Raw genomic sequence first — 15709 nt, forward strand, 5'->3', positions numbered from 1 at the left:
GGGGGTGAGCACGAGCCAGGAATTCACTGGAGCCTGCTACTTGCAAGTAAGCCTCCACGACTGGAGACCCGGGGTCATTTCGCCTATGATCTGAGGGGTGCTAGTGGCTAACTTCATCCTTGGAACTCCGACTCATGGCAACCGCATGTATCACAGAGTAGAACTGCTCCATAGGGTTGCACACAAAGGTACCCTGGTGGTGCAACAGTTAAGTGCTCCATTCCTAACTGTAGGTTGGCAGTTCCAACCCACCCAGTGAGTCCGAGGGAGAAAGACTTGACGATCTGCTTCCATAAGGATTAAAACCAAACCCTTGCCATCAAGTCAATTCCAACTCATAGCAACCCTATAAGACTGAGTAGAACTGCCCCATAGGGTTTCCATGGAGTGGCTGGTGGATTCCAACTGCCAACTTTTTGGTTAGCAGCCGAGCTCTTAACTACTGCGCCACCAGGGCTCCCCATAAAAGATTAAAAAAAAAAAAAAAAAAAAGCCTGGAAAACCCTATGGGGCAGTTCTTTTCTGTCACACGGGGTCTCTATGAGTTGAAAATCGACTCAGCGACACCCAACAACACTTGAACGCAGTTTGTGTCATCCAGGGGTTTGGACCCAAGACTCCACCATGCTCCCCATTTAATATCGTCTCCCCTCTCACATCTCATGAACTAGGGCTGGAGGGGACACCATGGCAGTGAGTTAGCAGTAAACCACGATGTTGGAGGGCAGACTGGGCACCTGACAGCTCCTCCCAGGTTGGCTTGGTGCTCCTGGGCAAGGGTCCTTGGGCTGCCTCAAAGCCTCAAAGGCAATGGGGATCCAGGATCGCCTCTTCCCTCTTGAGCTGTGCCACCCCCAGCAGCTCAGGCTGAGACCCCCACCTAGGCCCTGAGGCCCATCCGTGAACCAGGTTGCCTGGCTTAATCAGCAGTAAGAAATCATTCACCGCTCCCTCTGCCATGAGCTCAGCTCTGTGCCAAGCCCAGGGGGCTAGGGCAGCGTCCTGGGGGAGTTAAGCTCATGGTCTTGGCCAGGAGGGAACCCACAGCTGTCTAGAAGCACACTGGACTCTGAAGTGAGTACCACATTCTATGCACAGTGGTACCAACTCCAGGAGTCCCTGGGTGTTGGAGGCTGTTAACGTGCTGGGCTGACAACCAAAACGTTGGAGGTTTGAGTCTACTCAGAGCACCTCGGAAGAAAGGCCTGGTGATCCATTTCTGGAAAAAAGCAGCCATCAAAATCCCTATGGAGCATGGTTCTACTCTCACATGCACGGGTCGCCATGACTCAGAATTGACTTGAAGGCAACTGCTAACTGGCCTAACCTGGTATGACCTCATTAACGTAAAAGAAACCCTTCTTTCAAAACAGTCATAAGCACAGGTACAGAGGCCAGGACTTCTACACTTCTTTTAGGGGAAACAATTCAATCCGTAATTGCATCCAGTTCCCTTCCTGGCACTCTGCGCTGCGCCAGGCAACTCCCAAGTTCTAATCACCAAAAACCTGCATTGAAATTCTCAGTGGGAAGAAGGCACCCCTTCCTGAGCCTGATAAAGAACCTAGAATTTCTATGGCTTTCTCCTTCTAATGATACGAATCTTGCTGCCCTGCAATACACCTTCTGCTTGTGTGAGACTTTCTCCTCTATGATCATGATTCACTCCCCAGCCCACCCGGCTTAGGGAGACATTGCTCACCCCATTTTATAGATGAAGAACAGGGGATCAGAGAAGGGCAGTATTTCCAAAGGACTGAGACTGTGCTCCTCCATCCTAGCAGCCTGCACCTCCGCAGGCAACTTCTTAGCGGCTCACGTGCCAGCTCCAGCCTCCCGACCCACACCACATTTGCACACAACCTCCTTTCCCCTTCCCTCAGTTCCCAAGACCTAACCAACCCTCTTCTTTGGAGCCAACTCAGATGGCTCCCCTGCAGCAGCTGGAAGAGGCCCTTTCAGTGTATAAATAGAAGCAAGGGCTTTGTTGGTAGAATAAGTATTCCAGTCAAGCAGCTCCTTCGCATTTGTTATTAATTGTGGTCTGAGCGAACGCTGAGGAGGGGCGTTCCAGTTGTGAATGTTACTTGCAGGCAGCGGGTTCCTGCGTGCATACAGCCCTGGGAGCCAGTACAGGCTTGGGTGGAAGCCTAGGGTTGGGTCCGGGGGTGAAATTAAGCTGGATCTTGATCACTGTGGATAAACAGCTAAATAGAAATGATGATGCTGACGATAAGGACAATGGTGATGATTGTTGTTGTTAGTTTCCGTCAAGTGGGCTCCCACTCATGGCGACCTTATGGACAACAGAAAAGACATTGCTCTGCCCTGGGCCATCTTTGTGATCATCCAAATGTTTGAGCCTGTTGTTGAGGCTAACATGTCAGTTCGTCTCATCGAAGGTTTTTTTCATTTTTGCTGACCCTCTACTTTACCAAACACGATGTCCTTGTGTGTCTTTTTAAACTTACACTTTCATCGTCATGAACCAAAAAGACATCGTGTTTCGCAATGATGGTGGCTATAGTTTATTAAGCACTTACTACATGCCAGACATTGTTCCCCCTACTGGACACGAGCATCCATGTGAGGCAGGGTCTGTGATTATACCCATTTTACAGGTGAGAAAACTAAGTCTCGGAGTGTTGGAGCCTAGATTTACACTCAACCTCCATACCTCACTTTCATCTCCTGGGTCATATATTCCCACAAAGCACTATAGCTGCGGTCATTGGCAAATTCACAGCATTTGTACAAGTTCACCCTTGCAAAGCACCTTTGTCTGCACCATCTCTTAGGCACCCAAGGATAACATAGTCCGTATGTAATAACCTGTGACACTGCTGAGAAATACCAAGTTTGGGTAACTCTCCCTTCTTACTGGTGGAACTCTCCAAGACTCCCCGTCCACGGCCTCCGCAGCTGTACCGCAGAAATGTCCTTGATATTCTGCCCCCACAAGCCTGGCTTTTTTAACGTTCATCTGAAGTCAGCTTCTCTCTCTGCCCCTAATATCTCTGATTTGCTGCTTGTTTTCTGTTTTGCACCAAGAGAATCGGATTACATTGTGAAATTCATAGTTTTATCAGGAGCTGGGCAGTGTTTGGGTTTCAGTCTTTCACAGAGCCCCTTGTCTGTATAGACACACGTAGCTTTCACCACACATCGTTGCGCTGTGTCCTGCAGCCAAAAATCAACTGACCTGCCCTTTCTAGGAGCAAATCTGCCTCTTTGTGAAATAGGGGCAGTTGGATCCAGCACAGGGTGACTAGATAGGGCCCTGGGAACAGATGGATTCCTCTCATTCTCAGCTCAGCCACTTGAGCAACTGACGTAACCTCTCTGAGCCTCAGCTTCCTCGCCTGTAAAATGGGAAGATAATAGCTCCCTTCTGACAGAAGTAAATCGAATCGTGTGTAGAAAGTGCTTAACACATAGTAAACCTACCGCTGTCGAGTCGATTCCAACTCATAGAGATCCTATAGGACAGACTAGAACTGCCTCGTCACCAAGTAGGTGGCCAGTGGATTCAAACTGGTAGATTCAATTTGGTTAGCTGCCCAAGCCCTTAACCACTGCACTACCAGAGCTCCAACAGATAGTAGGCACTCAAGAAATAGTTATTAGAGTTAACAATGAGCATCCTTTATTGTTATGTTTTGTGATACAGTTTTAATTTTTAAAGTAATACTTTTTAAAAATATTTTATTGTGTTTTTGGCAAAAGTTTACACAAAGAATTGGGTTCCCGTTTAACAGTTTTGACCAGATGGCAGTGAGTTTGGTGTTTTGGTTTTATACATACTGTTCGAAGTGTTCAGTGACATCGGTTACATTTTTCACATTGTATCCACATTCCAAATATTTCCATTCTGGTTGTTCTGCTTCATTTAATCCAGTTCCCTGCCCCGCCCCCCGAACCTTCTCATCTTTGCTTTATGGTAAATATAGATTTTTTTTTTTTTTTTTAAGGATCACTATTTCTTTTATACCCACTAGTGATATTGATTATTTTAAGAGCTAATTTGTTATTTAGCTGAAAGGTGACTTCCAGGTGTAGGTTCAGTTCAAAGTTTAAATGGTATCTCAGGCGATATTCTCGGGGTTACCTCTAGTCTCTACCGATCCAGTAAGTCTGGGCATTTGTTGTTGTTGTTGTTTGTTTGTTTGTTTAAGAATTAGAGTTTTGTTGTACAATTTCCTCCTATTCTCTCTGGGACCATCTATTGTATCCCTGATTAGAACGGTCGGTAGTGGTAGCCAGGCACCATTTAGTACTTCTCTGGTCTCTGGATAGATGAGGCCATGGTTCATGTAGGCAATTAGTCCTGAGTAGTACATTTTTTTAAAAATTCAGATTATGCAGAAAAATATAAAGAAGAACTGTATGCAACTGTCATGCCCCCGTATGAACCTCTGTTAATGTTTGGGAGCACATCTTTTAATTTGTTACAGATTGAATATCATACTTTTAAGACTTCTTTTTGCTTAACAATATAGACAAATTTCTATATCATTATGTAGGGTCGCTATGAGTTGGAATCGACTCGACGGCAGTGGGTTGTGACCCTATAGGATAGAGTAGAACTGCCCCATAGAGTTTCCAAGGAGCGCCTGGTGGATTTGAACTGCCGACCTCTTGGTTAGCAGTCGTAGCACTTAACCACTACGCCACCAGGGTTTCCTTGGTTTGGGTAGGTATTAATAAGTAACTGTTTTTAACAGCTGCGTGTAAATCTAGTATGTGTATACTCCTCGTGTTCTTCATCCATCCACCACTGAGAGATCCTTGCGCCACCTCCTATTTTGGACCATTATTAACATTGTTGAGGTAGAGGCCCCAGGACCTTTGCACTTACTGTGGCATCTGCCCAGAATCCTCCCCTGACCCCAGTAATCCCATGGCTCACTCCCTCATATCATTCAGAGCTTGAGTGCCACTGCTTCAAATTGACCACCAGAAGGCTTTTCTGAAAATAAACCCTATCACATCACTCCCCATCCCTTAACCCACTTTTTTTTTCTTTGTAGACTTTTTTTACTATCTTCAATTATATTCTCTATTTGCTTTCTTTTTTGAGTATATGTATGACAAAACGTGCCATTTTAGCGTACTCTACACGTACAATGTACAGCTCAGTGACACTCATCACGCTTACCATGTTACACAACCATCACCATTGTCTGTTTGTAAATGTTTTTATTGGCTTTCTAGCCCAGGAGACTACAGGCACCATGTGGGAAAAGACTGTTGTGTTTCACAGATACGGCTGGAAAAGTGCCTGGCACACTGAAGACATCGAATGAATGAATGAACAAACCAAGGAACAAACAAATGAACAAAGAACATTCTCTACGTGCAGCTTTACACATGCAGGCTATTTCCGGGGTAGATTCATAGGCGTGGAATTACTGGGTCAAGGGGCAAGCGTATTTAAAATTGTGATACCTGTTGCCACTTCGCCTCTGGCAAAGTTGTACTAGCTTGCACCCCCACAGGAAAGGAGACAGTCTGTGTCCCCAGCCCCTGCTGGAAATCTCACCGTAACCCACTGCAGATCAGCTCTGAATGTGAAAGGCCATGTGCTTTTCAGGACCGAAGCCCCCAAAATGGTGGTCCCGCTGCCAGGGAGTGTTGCAGAGGCACTGGGGCATAGAGAAGGCCCATCATGACGGCCGTCTCTGCGCACACCCCTCCATGTGGTTATTGTCGTCTGCAACTCCCCCCATCAGAGGCACTTGCCAGAAATAGTTGCTATTTTTAAATGTCCTCCCTGTTTTGGGGTAAAGAGTCACTAATTAAGGCCAAGAGAGATTACAGCCAGTGTGATGAAGGCCAGGGCTGTGGTCATGGGAGAATGTAAGCTTTTCTCATCTGTTATAATCTTTTTATTTTGGATTCTCACATTCCTTAATCCATTCATAATCCTTTTGTCAGAGCAGGCTCATATCCTATGTGCCGTTGTACCCAGGGCTGACATGTTACAGGTTTTAAGGATGATGGGTGGTTGGATAAATGAATGGCCGGCTGGACGGATGGTTTGTTGTGTGGGTGTTTAAAGGGACGTGATCCCTCCAGGCATACCTATCTTGTAGGGTCACTAGGAAAGCTCAGTTTGTGATTAGTGTAGAGAAGATTAGAGAGTGGCTAGGATGACCCTCTGGTTGCTGCCAAGTCTGTCATCAACCAGAGCCAGGATGATAATTAGTTCCAAGGTTGCAGCTATTGATTTAACAGCCAAGGAGCCGTAGAACTCATCAGGAAAGCTTGAAGAAACGGGCCTCAGAAGCCATGGGCTAAACTCTCTGAATTCTCTTCTTTCCCTCTCTGTCCAGTAACAACCTGAACATACTTCTGTCATAAAAGAATTGAGCATTATCTTGGACTTTCCCCCAATTGACTGAGTGCTCCTCAAAGGCAAGGGCTCTTTTAATATATTTTTTATTTCCTTGATTCCTCCCATAGTACCTGACATGTAGTATGGGCTAAGTTAATATTGCATGAATCAATGGGTTGATAGTTAGATGGTTGAATGGATGTAGAATGGATGGTTGGTTTTAAGGATGATGAGTGACTGGATGGATGGGTGAGTGAATGATGGGTCTTGTGGATGATAAGCTTTTGGATGCTTTGCTAGATGGGTAGTTGGGTATTTGCTAGATGCTTGGAGGGCTAGGTAGTTGGAATTGAATGGGTGGGTGGATAGATTTATAGATGGATGATGGATGAAAATGTATGACCTTATTGGTCACCTAGTGTCAGCTTCCCAGAGTCCTTAAATGCATGCCGGCCTACCTGCAATGACTAATTTATAAGGTATACCGTTAACTTTTGGACCACTAACTATCAAGCAGAACTGTTATAAAACTTTCCCCAGGTCCAGGTGTGGTCATGTAGTGTGTATAAGTGGTTCAGGGCATGAGCTCTAGAATCAGATAGGCCTGGATTTGAATCTTGGCTTAGCTATTTAGAGTATGTGACCCTGAGTGAAGCCCTTGACCCTCTAATCTTGGTTTCCTCATTTGGAAAATGGGGATAAGAGTACTACTTTGCAGGGTTGTTATGAGGATTAAATGAGATAATGAAAGTCAAGGTCTGGTCAGTACTCAATAAAATGTGTCGTTAGCAGGTACTGTTATTGCTATTGTACCGAGCCAAAATGTACACTCCTGTAACTTCTTTTCCCCCAAAACCAAAATTGTAGCAGATATTGTTCCAGTGTTGCATATTCATTGGTGCACGAGACTGAAATATTCCTCTTCTCGTGGGACTTATGTTCTAGAGGGGTATTTAGACATTAATTAAACAGGTAAATAGAAAAACAATTTCAGGCAGTATGCAATGCTGTGCAGAAATGGGAAATAAGATGATGTCAAAGAGACTGGCTTGATAGGTTGGGGGGATGGCCCTTTTTTAAGCTGTGAGCTAATGACAAGAAGATGCAGCCAGACAAAGATCTGAGGAGAGAGTGTTCCAGGTAGCCAGAATAGCCAGTGCAAAGGTCCTGGGGCAGACAGGCATTTGCTCGTAGAGTAGAAAGAAAACCAGGAAGCTGGAGGTTAGGGGGGGCTAGACTAAAATCAGGCTCTTAGACTCAAGAAGGCTCTTAGAATCTTCCAGTTTCACGTACAGTAGAAAGAGACCCTCTCTTACCTAGTAAAAAAAAAAACTAGTAGTTCCAACAAAAGTCTGGAATTGTGTCTTATTAGCTAATTAGCTTGTTTGAGTTATACATTCATTGGGTTATGATCAGGGTGGAGAGGTCTGTGGAAGCCAGATCACACAGGTCATGGTGACTGAGCAGTGTGTTTTGAATGTTGTCCACATTAGTATCATCCTGTCCTTTGGAGCAACATAGATGAAACCTTGCTTGTTTGGCAGCCATTCAGATTTCTGACGACAGCTGACAGACTACTGATCTCTTAATCCCCAGGCTAAACAGTCCCAATTCTCAGCTTTCCCTTGGAGCACCCGAACTTACCTCATTGCTGTTTTGAGTCAATTCTGACTCATAGTGACCCTATTGAACAGAGTACAACTGCCCAATAGGGTTTCCAAGGCTGTAAATCTTTATGGAAGCAGACTACCACATCTTCCTCCCACACAGTGACTGGTGGGTTTGAACCACTGACCTTTAGGTTAGCAGCTGAGTGTTTAATCACTGTGCCGCTGTTCTGGGTTCCCCAATTTAGAACTCATAATCTAGAACGCATAAGAAGTCAAATTAGACCCAAAGGAAATCAGGCTAAGTAAAGCCAGGAGATTTTTAGTTGGAATCAGAATGGGTATTGATGGTTCAGTGGCAGCAGGAGACCACACAGGGTCCTTCAGGCCTGGGCCCTCTCCATTACTCAACACTGCTCTCCTTGGTGTTAGCTTTCCTCTTAGGCAGCCTCTCTCCATGTGGGGCCAAGAAGACTCTTAGACTCTCCCAGTTTCATGTACAACAGGAGGAGACCCTCTCTTACCCAGTAGTTCCAACAAAAGTATGCAATCGTGTCTTACTGGCTAATTAGCTTGTTTGGGTTACATATTCATCTCTGAACAAGTAGCTGTGGTCTGTCAGATGCAGTGTTCTGATTGGCCTAAGCGATAGGACCACCCCTGGAATTGGTAATGGAATCAGATCCTCGTCATCCATATAGACTGAGAATGGAGGAGAGGGTGGTCGCCTCCAAAATATTGAATGCTCTTAGGAAGAAAAGGCAGAATGGATTCTGGGCAGGCCAAAACAATGTGTGTACCTTACCTTTCCCAACTCAGAAGTAACTCTTCCTTTCCTGGATGATGCATAAAGTTAATGTGCTCCGTTGCGAACCAAAAAGTGACAGTTTGAGTAGACTCAGGTACCTCAGAAGAAAGGCCTGGCAATCTACATCCAAAAAAATCGGCCACTATGAAGCTTAGTTCCACTCTGGCACACATGGCATCGCCATGAGTCGGAGTCAACTTGACAGCAGCTGGCTAACTGCTCCTTCTGTGGTTCAGAGACATATTTTTATATCTCTTTGATATGTTTACATGTGTCTCCAGAAGCTTATTGAAGCCCCTTGAGGGTGGAAACCATGTCTTAAGCACCTCAGTGTCCCCCACTCCTGTTGTGCCAGGGCAATGTCAGGGTCAAGGTAGTGCTTATTAAAGTCGAATCAAGTTTCAGAGCCCAGTATGACTACCATGGCCCTCAAATGGTCCCAAAAAAAGAATTATCAGAGAAACTCCCCGATCCACAAAGGAGCACCGAGCCTCACCATCATATCTGCGATCTCTTGGGTTTTCCTCAGGCAAAGCCAACAAGAACGTTCAGTGGGATGAGGACTCGGTGGAGTACATGCCAGCCAACCCGGTCAGAATTGCCTTCGTCCTGGTGGTCCATGGCCGTGCCTCTCGGCAGCTGCAGCGCATGTTCAAGGCCATCTACCACAAAGACCACTTCTACTACATCCACGTGGACAAGGTGAGGAGCCTTCTCCAATCACCCCATGCCGGCCTGTCTCTGCAGGACTGTCTGTCCCTCCCCGAGACCCTCCTTCCATGTCATTAGCACAGTCCCTAGTGCCTCCCTCTAAGGGAAAACTCATCAGCTGAGCAGCTGTCTCTCTTAGGAGCATGTGTGTGAGAGAGAGAAAGTACGTGAAAGAGAGAGAAAGAGGCTGTGTTTGTATGAGAGAGAATGTGTGTGTGAAAGAGAGAATGTGAGAGTGTGTATGTGTGTGAGAGAGAGAATATGAAAGAGAGAGTATATGTGTGGGAGAGAGAATGTGTGTGTGAGAGAGTGTGAAAGAGAATTTATGTGTGAGAGAGCAAAAGAGAGAATCTGTGTATATGTGTATGAGAGAAAATGTGAAAGTGAGTGTGTGTGTGAGAGAGAGACTGTGTCTGTGAGAAAGAATGTGAGAGAGTGTGTGAAAGAGAGAGGTGTGTGTGTGAGAGACTGTGTGTGTGTGAGAAAGAATGTGAGAGTGTGTGTGAGAGAGGTGTGTGAGAGAGAGACTGTGAGAGAATGTGTGTGAGAGAATGTGAGACCGTGTGTGAAAGAGAGAGATGTGTGTGAGAGAGAAGGTATGTATGAGAGGGAAAAAAAGTATGTTTATGAGAGAGGGTATGTGAAAGGGAGAGAGGGTATGTGTGTGTGAGAGAAAGTGTGTATGCATGTGTGAGAGAAAGCACGCAAAAATGTGCGTGTGTGTAAAGAGAGGGTGGGTGTGTGAGAAAAAGTGTGTGTATGTGAGAGTGTGTGTGTGTGAGAGGGGGTGTGTGTGTGTGTGTGAGGGAGAGTGTGTGAAAGAGAGGGTTTGTATATGAGAGAAAAAGTGTGTTTGTGTGAGAAAGTGAGTGAGTGTAAAAAAGTGTGTATGTGTTTATGTGTGTGTGGAAGAGAAAGGGTGTGTGTGTGTGTGTGTATGAGAAAGGGTGTGTATTTACATGCATGCGTGTGTGAGAGAGAGAAAGTATGTGTTGGGGCTTCAACGTTTCTGGCTGTGACTTCATGCTTTCTCCATAAATACTGTTTATCTTACCTCTTTTCACCTGACTGGTTCTGGCCCATTGCCCTCTACCTGCCAGTCCCATACATTGCGGGCATGGCAATCCCAGGGTTGGCAAACCTTTTCTGTAAAGTGCCTGACAGTTAATACTTTAAGCTTTGTGGACCATGTGAATTCTGTCATAACTACTCAGTTCTGCTTTTATAGTGTGAAAGCAGCCACAATCTGTAAACAAATGGTGTGGCCATGTTCCAATAAAACTTTATTAACAGAAACCTGTGGTAGATTTGCTGTCCCAGAGATTTCGGTTGATCTACCGACATAATGTGATTGTGTCTTTAGTCAAGAAGGCAAAGGGGATGCATGTTAGGTTCAAATCAGCCCACATCTCAGATCCAAAAGGTTGCTTCTAGCTGGCAAGTGAGGGGGTGGTGGAGGGGCAATGGAGGGGAGGAGAAAACAGGAATTCCACCACCCAATATCCTTACCGGCTTCAGATACAGCAGTATTTCTTAGTTTGTTATCATCAGACCACCCGCAGAGTCCTCAGCACCAGCCCAAGCCTAGTGGACCATTGGCTCAGAGGTGGGGCCAGGAAATCTGTATTTCAAACAGCTAAAGTAACATTTTACAAATATTCAGGATTTGAGTAGCAGTGTTCCAACCAGCAGAGGGACACCCCAGGCCTGAATCAGCTTGTTGAGGCAGTAGCCCCATCAACTAAGGGGAAAGGGCAGAGAGGGGAGGCAGGGCGAGAAGCAAGTCTTTATTTTCCATGCTGCCGACTGTCTCCCTTTCTCTCCTGGAAAAGCGCTCTAATTACCTGCACCGGCAAGTGCTCCAGTTCGCCAGGCAGTATGCCAACGTCCGTGTCACCCCCTGGAGAATGGCCACCATCTGGGGGGGTGCCAGCCTCCTGTCCACCTATCTGCAGAGCATGAGGGACCTGCTGGAGATGACCGATTGGCCCTGGGACTTCTTCATCAACCTCAGCGCAGCCGACTACCCCATCAGGTAAGGTGCCAGGTACCTCCTGCCAGCCTGGTCTGCGATCCTGCATCCCTCACCCTCTCAGCTCTTAGCTGGACAACTGGAACTCAGAGGCAGGGTGCTTCCTGTCTGGATAGGTGTCTCTGTCCCAGCAAAATGCCAGGGAGGAACCTAGGCACACCCTCCTTAAAATCTCTCAAGAGAGGATTCAGGTTGGGCCAGAGAATCACTTATGCACACATTCATTTATTCATTCATTTGTCCAACAGATGTTTTCTCAAGTACAGCTTTCCAACTCTGTTCTAGGATATGTTGTTGTTTTTGTTGTTGTTAGCTGCCATCACCTCAGCCCTCGATTCATGGTGACCTCATGCACAGTGGAACGAAATGCTGTCCAGTAGTGCACCATCTCCATGACTGGTTGCAGATCAAACCATTGTGATACACTGGGTTTTCAATGACTGATTTTCAGAAGTAGATCTCCAGGCCTTTCTTCCTAGTCTGTCTTAGTCTAGAGTCTCTGCTGAAACCTGTTCAGCATCATAGCAACACACAAGCCTCCACTAACAGATGGGTGGTGGCTGTACATGGGGTACATTGGCCAGGAATTCAACCCAGGTCTCCCACACGGAAGGCGAGAATTCTACCGCTGAACCACTGGTGACCCCCTTGTTCTTGGATATACCACTGTACAAAAGAGACCCAAATCCCTACTCTCATGGAGCTGCCATTCAAGCAGGGGAGACAAAGAGGAAACACAGCAAGTAAAACAGTATGTCAGAAAAATGAAGCAGGCAGGGGGCTAAGGTAGGCAAGGGCAGAAGTGGAGGAGGGTTGGAGTTTTAACAAGGTGGCCAGAAGGGTCCTCACTGAGAACCTGGCATTCAAGCAGAGAACGGAAGAAGTGAAGGAGCAAGTCAGGGCCACGGGGAAGTGGTCCAGGCCAAGGGGCTGTGAGTTCTGAGCGCTGAGGTGGGGGCAGGCCTGCTGCATTAAGGGAGGAACAGGGGATCATTGTGGCTGGAACAGAGGAAGTGAGGGCTAGAGCAGTAAGAGGCAAAATATCAGAGATCTCATTGGGGTTCATCATAGAGATTCTAGAATCTGGCTTTTACTCTAGCAAGATGGGATCCACTGGCATGTTTTGAGCAGAGGACAGGTAAAATATGACTTAGGTGTTCAACTGAAAGGCCATAAGAGTGAAAAAGAGAGACCGGGTTGGTTTTGGTCATTCTTTAAGGCAGGCCTCTTGTAACTTGTTTAATATGTTGTTCTTATTAGTTGGCATCGAGTTGATTCTGACTCCTGGTGACCTAATGTGTGCAGAGTAGAACTGCTCCATAGGTTTTTCAAGGCCATGACCTTTCAGAAGCAGATAGCTAGGCCTTTCTTCCGAGGTACTCCTAAGTGGATTCAAACTGCCAGCCTTTCAGGTAATAGTAGCGTGCCTAACCATTTGTGCCACCCAGGGGCTCTGGGAGGTTGAGTTGCAACAGTCCAGGCAGGATCACAAACAGACATCCATTAGAGGCCCTGGGTGTGTCTGCTTGGCCGTTATCGAGTGTTAACAGATGAATCACTTGTCTACAAGTAAAATTGGGAGATTTCACATAAAACTACAGATCTGTAGCTTCTCTTGAAGCCCAGCCCACTCTGGGCCTACATTCCTGCTTGGTCACATGGCCTGGGGCTGGTGAACCAGCCAGCAGCCCAAGGTGGGAGAAAGAGAAACAGTAGCATTCCCAGGTGCCCCCAGGAAGGTCTGTCCATTTGCACAAACATGGATTTGTGTTTTAAAAATAGACCATAAGCAAAGGAAACCCCTCTGGAGATCTTGTAAGGAAAATGAAAACAAACAAGAGAATATAATACATTGCGCATCAACAAGGTGGCTATCTGCTTTGGCTGGGGCTTCCATCCAATTTGTTGACAAAGGTGGGGATGAAGAGGAGGGGCTTCCTTCCTCTGATGGTCTGATGGCGTGAGGGCCCTGGGTGCGGAATCTCCAGGAGAGCTAGATGAAGGCACTGTGAAAAACAAACAAACAACAGCAAAAACTTTTATTAGGGCAATTTTCAAACATACGCAAGAGGACCAAGAATAATATAATGGACCCCACACGTCTGTCACCCAGTTTCAGCAATGATGGACTCATGGCTGACCTTGTTTTTTCCGTATTCCCACTCTCTTCCCCCTAACCTGGTTTATTTTGAAGCAAATACCGGAGTGGAAACAGCAAAGTTAGACAGTGAGGACTGAATGTTTCAAGAGTAATAGGAGAGAACCAATTCATCTGCATGTTCTGTGGACTCATAACGACTTTGTGTATAACAGAATGAAATATTACCTGGTCCTGTGCCACCCTCATAATTGTTGGTATGCTTGAGCCCATTGTTGCAGCCACTGTGTCAATCTGTCTCATTGAGGGCCTTCCTCTTTTTTGCTGACCCTTTACCAAGCATGATGTCCTTCTCCAGTGATTGATCCTCCTGATGACGTGTCCAAAGTAAGTGAGAGGAAGTCTCACCATCTTCATTTCTAAGGAGCATTTTGGCTGTACTTCCTCCAGGAGTGATTTCTTTGTTCTTCTGACCGTTCGTGGTATACTCAGTAGTCTTTGCCAGTACCACAGTTTGAAGGCGTCAGTTCTTCTTTGGTCTTCCTTTTTCACTGTCCGCTTTAACAGCCATTCTTAATGTCCAGTTTAACAATCATTCTTAATGTTATCAAATATCCAGGTCACATCTTCCCAAGAGTTAATGAGTTTTGAATCAGGATGCAAATAAGGCGCAGGCATGGGAGGCTTCTTTTAAAAGCTGGAAGTGTGCTCTGTCTCCTTCACAAGTGATCCCTGGTGTCCTTCATTTCTGGGCTTGGTGGCATCTTTTCGTCTTCTCGGAGACCCTGGGGCCTGGAGAGGCTGTGGATGAGGCACACATTCTGGTCAGTTTGGATATGATGCTCCGGACACCCTTGAGCCTGAGAAAAATGAAGGGGGCTAGAAAGATACCTGCTTTCTTTTGTTCACAGGGAATCACTGAGGGCAGATATTTACTTACAGTGGATTATATGTTCATTCAGACATTCATTCAACAAACTTTTTTTTTTTTTGGGTATTTAAAAACAGAAATTTATTTTCTTTCAGTTCAGGAGGCTAAAAGTCTGAATTCAAGGCATCAGCTCTGGGGAAGAGCCTCAGTTCTGGAAGCTAAATGTCAAAATCAGTCACAACTGTGTTGATTCCTTCCTTCTCGGTAGCCCCCTGGGAGTGCCTTGGTTTTTGGCAATCCTCATGTGACATCTGTCTTCCCTAGTATTCATTCGGCAAACTTTTATCGAGCAACTAATATGCTAGGCACTATGTAGGCGGTTTAGTGAGCAAAACCAACTCAGACCCTCCGTATGGAGCACATAGTCCAGTGGGGAATCACTCAAGAGAGACAACATGCAAGGCGTGTAAAGAGCTGAAAAGAAAGGAAGATGCTATGAGTGTGGAAAACAGAAGGGGCATAATCAAGAGCTCAGAAAGGCCTCTGACTGTGCAGCCTGGAGCTGAGACCTGAAGGACAAGGAGAGATTGGCAGGGAAAGGAGAGTGAGAAGATTGTTCCAGCCCAGGGTTTCTCAACCTCAGCACTGCTGACACTGGGGACAGGATCATTCCTTGTGATGGGCAGCTGCCCTGTGCGTTGCAGGATGTTCAGCAGCTTCCCTGGCCTCCACTCACTAGATACCAGTAGCATCCCACCCCCACCATCATGATAATCAAAAATGTCTCCAGACATTGCTGAGTGTCTCCTTGGGGGGCCAGAATCACCCCCAGTTGGGAAGCAATGTTCCAGACAAAGTAAACAGCCTGGACAAGGCTTGGGTCAGAGAAGGGCTTGTTACATTTGAGGAATTTAAAAATGGGCAGAGTAAAAGAAACAAGAGAATGAGAAGAGGTGCATTTAGAGAAGAATAGAGCAAGGCTGAGTTCTAAGATCCTCCCGCCATCTTTCATGAAAGGGCTAGAGTTCACGAATGCCCCAGAATGCTGAGTGGTATCTAATCATAGCAGCTAACATGGCAGGTTCTTCTTCAGCCCTCACAGCAGACCTGTTTTATAGATAGGCAGACTAAAGTTCAAAGAGTGACTTGCCTGAGGTCATGAGACTAATACATGGCAGAGCCAGGATTAGAACCAGGTATATCTGGTCCAGTGTTGGTGTTACTTTTTCTTGAAGTTGGCCCCTG

The 15709-nt window shown here is 46.1% G+C and overlaps 1 protein-coding gene across 1 annotated transcript in view; it reads left to right on the forward strand.

Annotated features, from left to right (window-relative positions):
* XYLT1 (xylosyltransferase 1) overlaps positions 1–15709 on the forward strand; it is a 371046-nt gene that overhangs the window by 261097 nt on the left and 94240 nt on the right. Inside the window, exons 4-5 of the mRNA XM_064295636.1 lie at positions 9282–9454; positions 11296–11498. Coding sequence (XP_064151706.1) covers positions 9282–9454; positions 11296–11498 — 376 coding nt within the window. The remainder of the gene's footprint in view (positions 1–9281; positions 9455–11295; positions 11499–15709) is intronic.

This window comes from Loxodonta africana, chromosome 12 (genome assembly GCF_030014295.1).
Source record: "Loxodonta africana isolate mLoxAfr1 chromosome 12, mLoxAfr1.hap2, whole genome shotgun sequence".
NCBI lineage: Eukaryota > Metazoa > Chordata > Mammalia > Proboscidea > Elephantidae > Loxodonta > Loxodonta africana.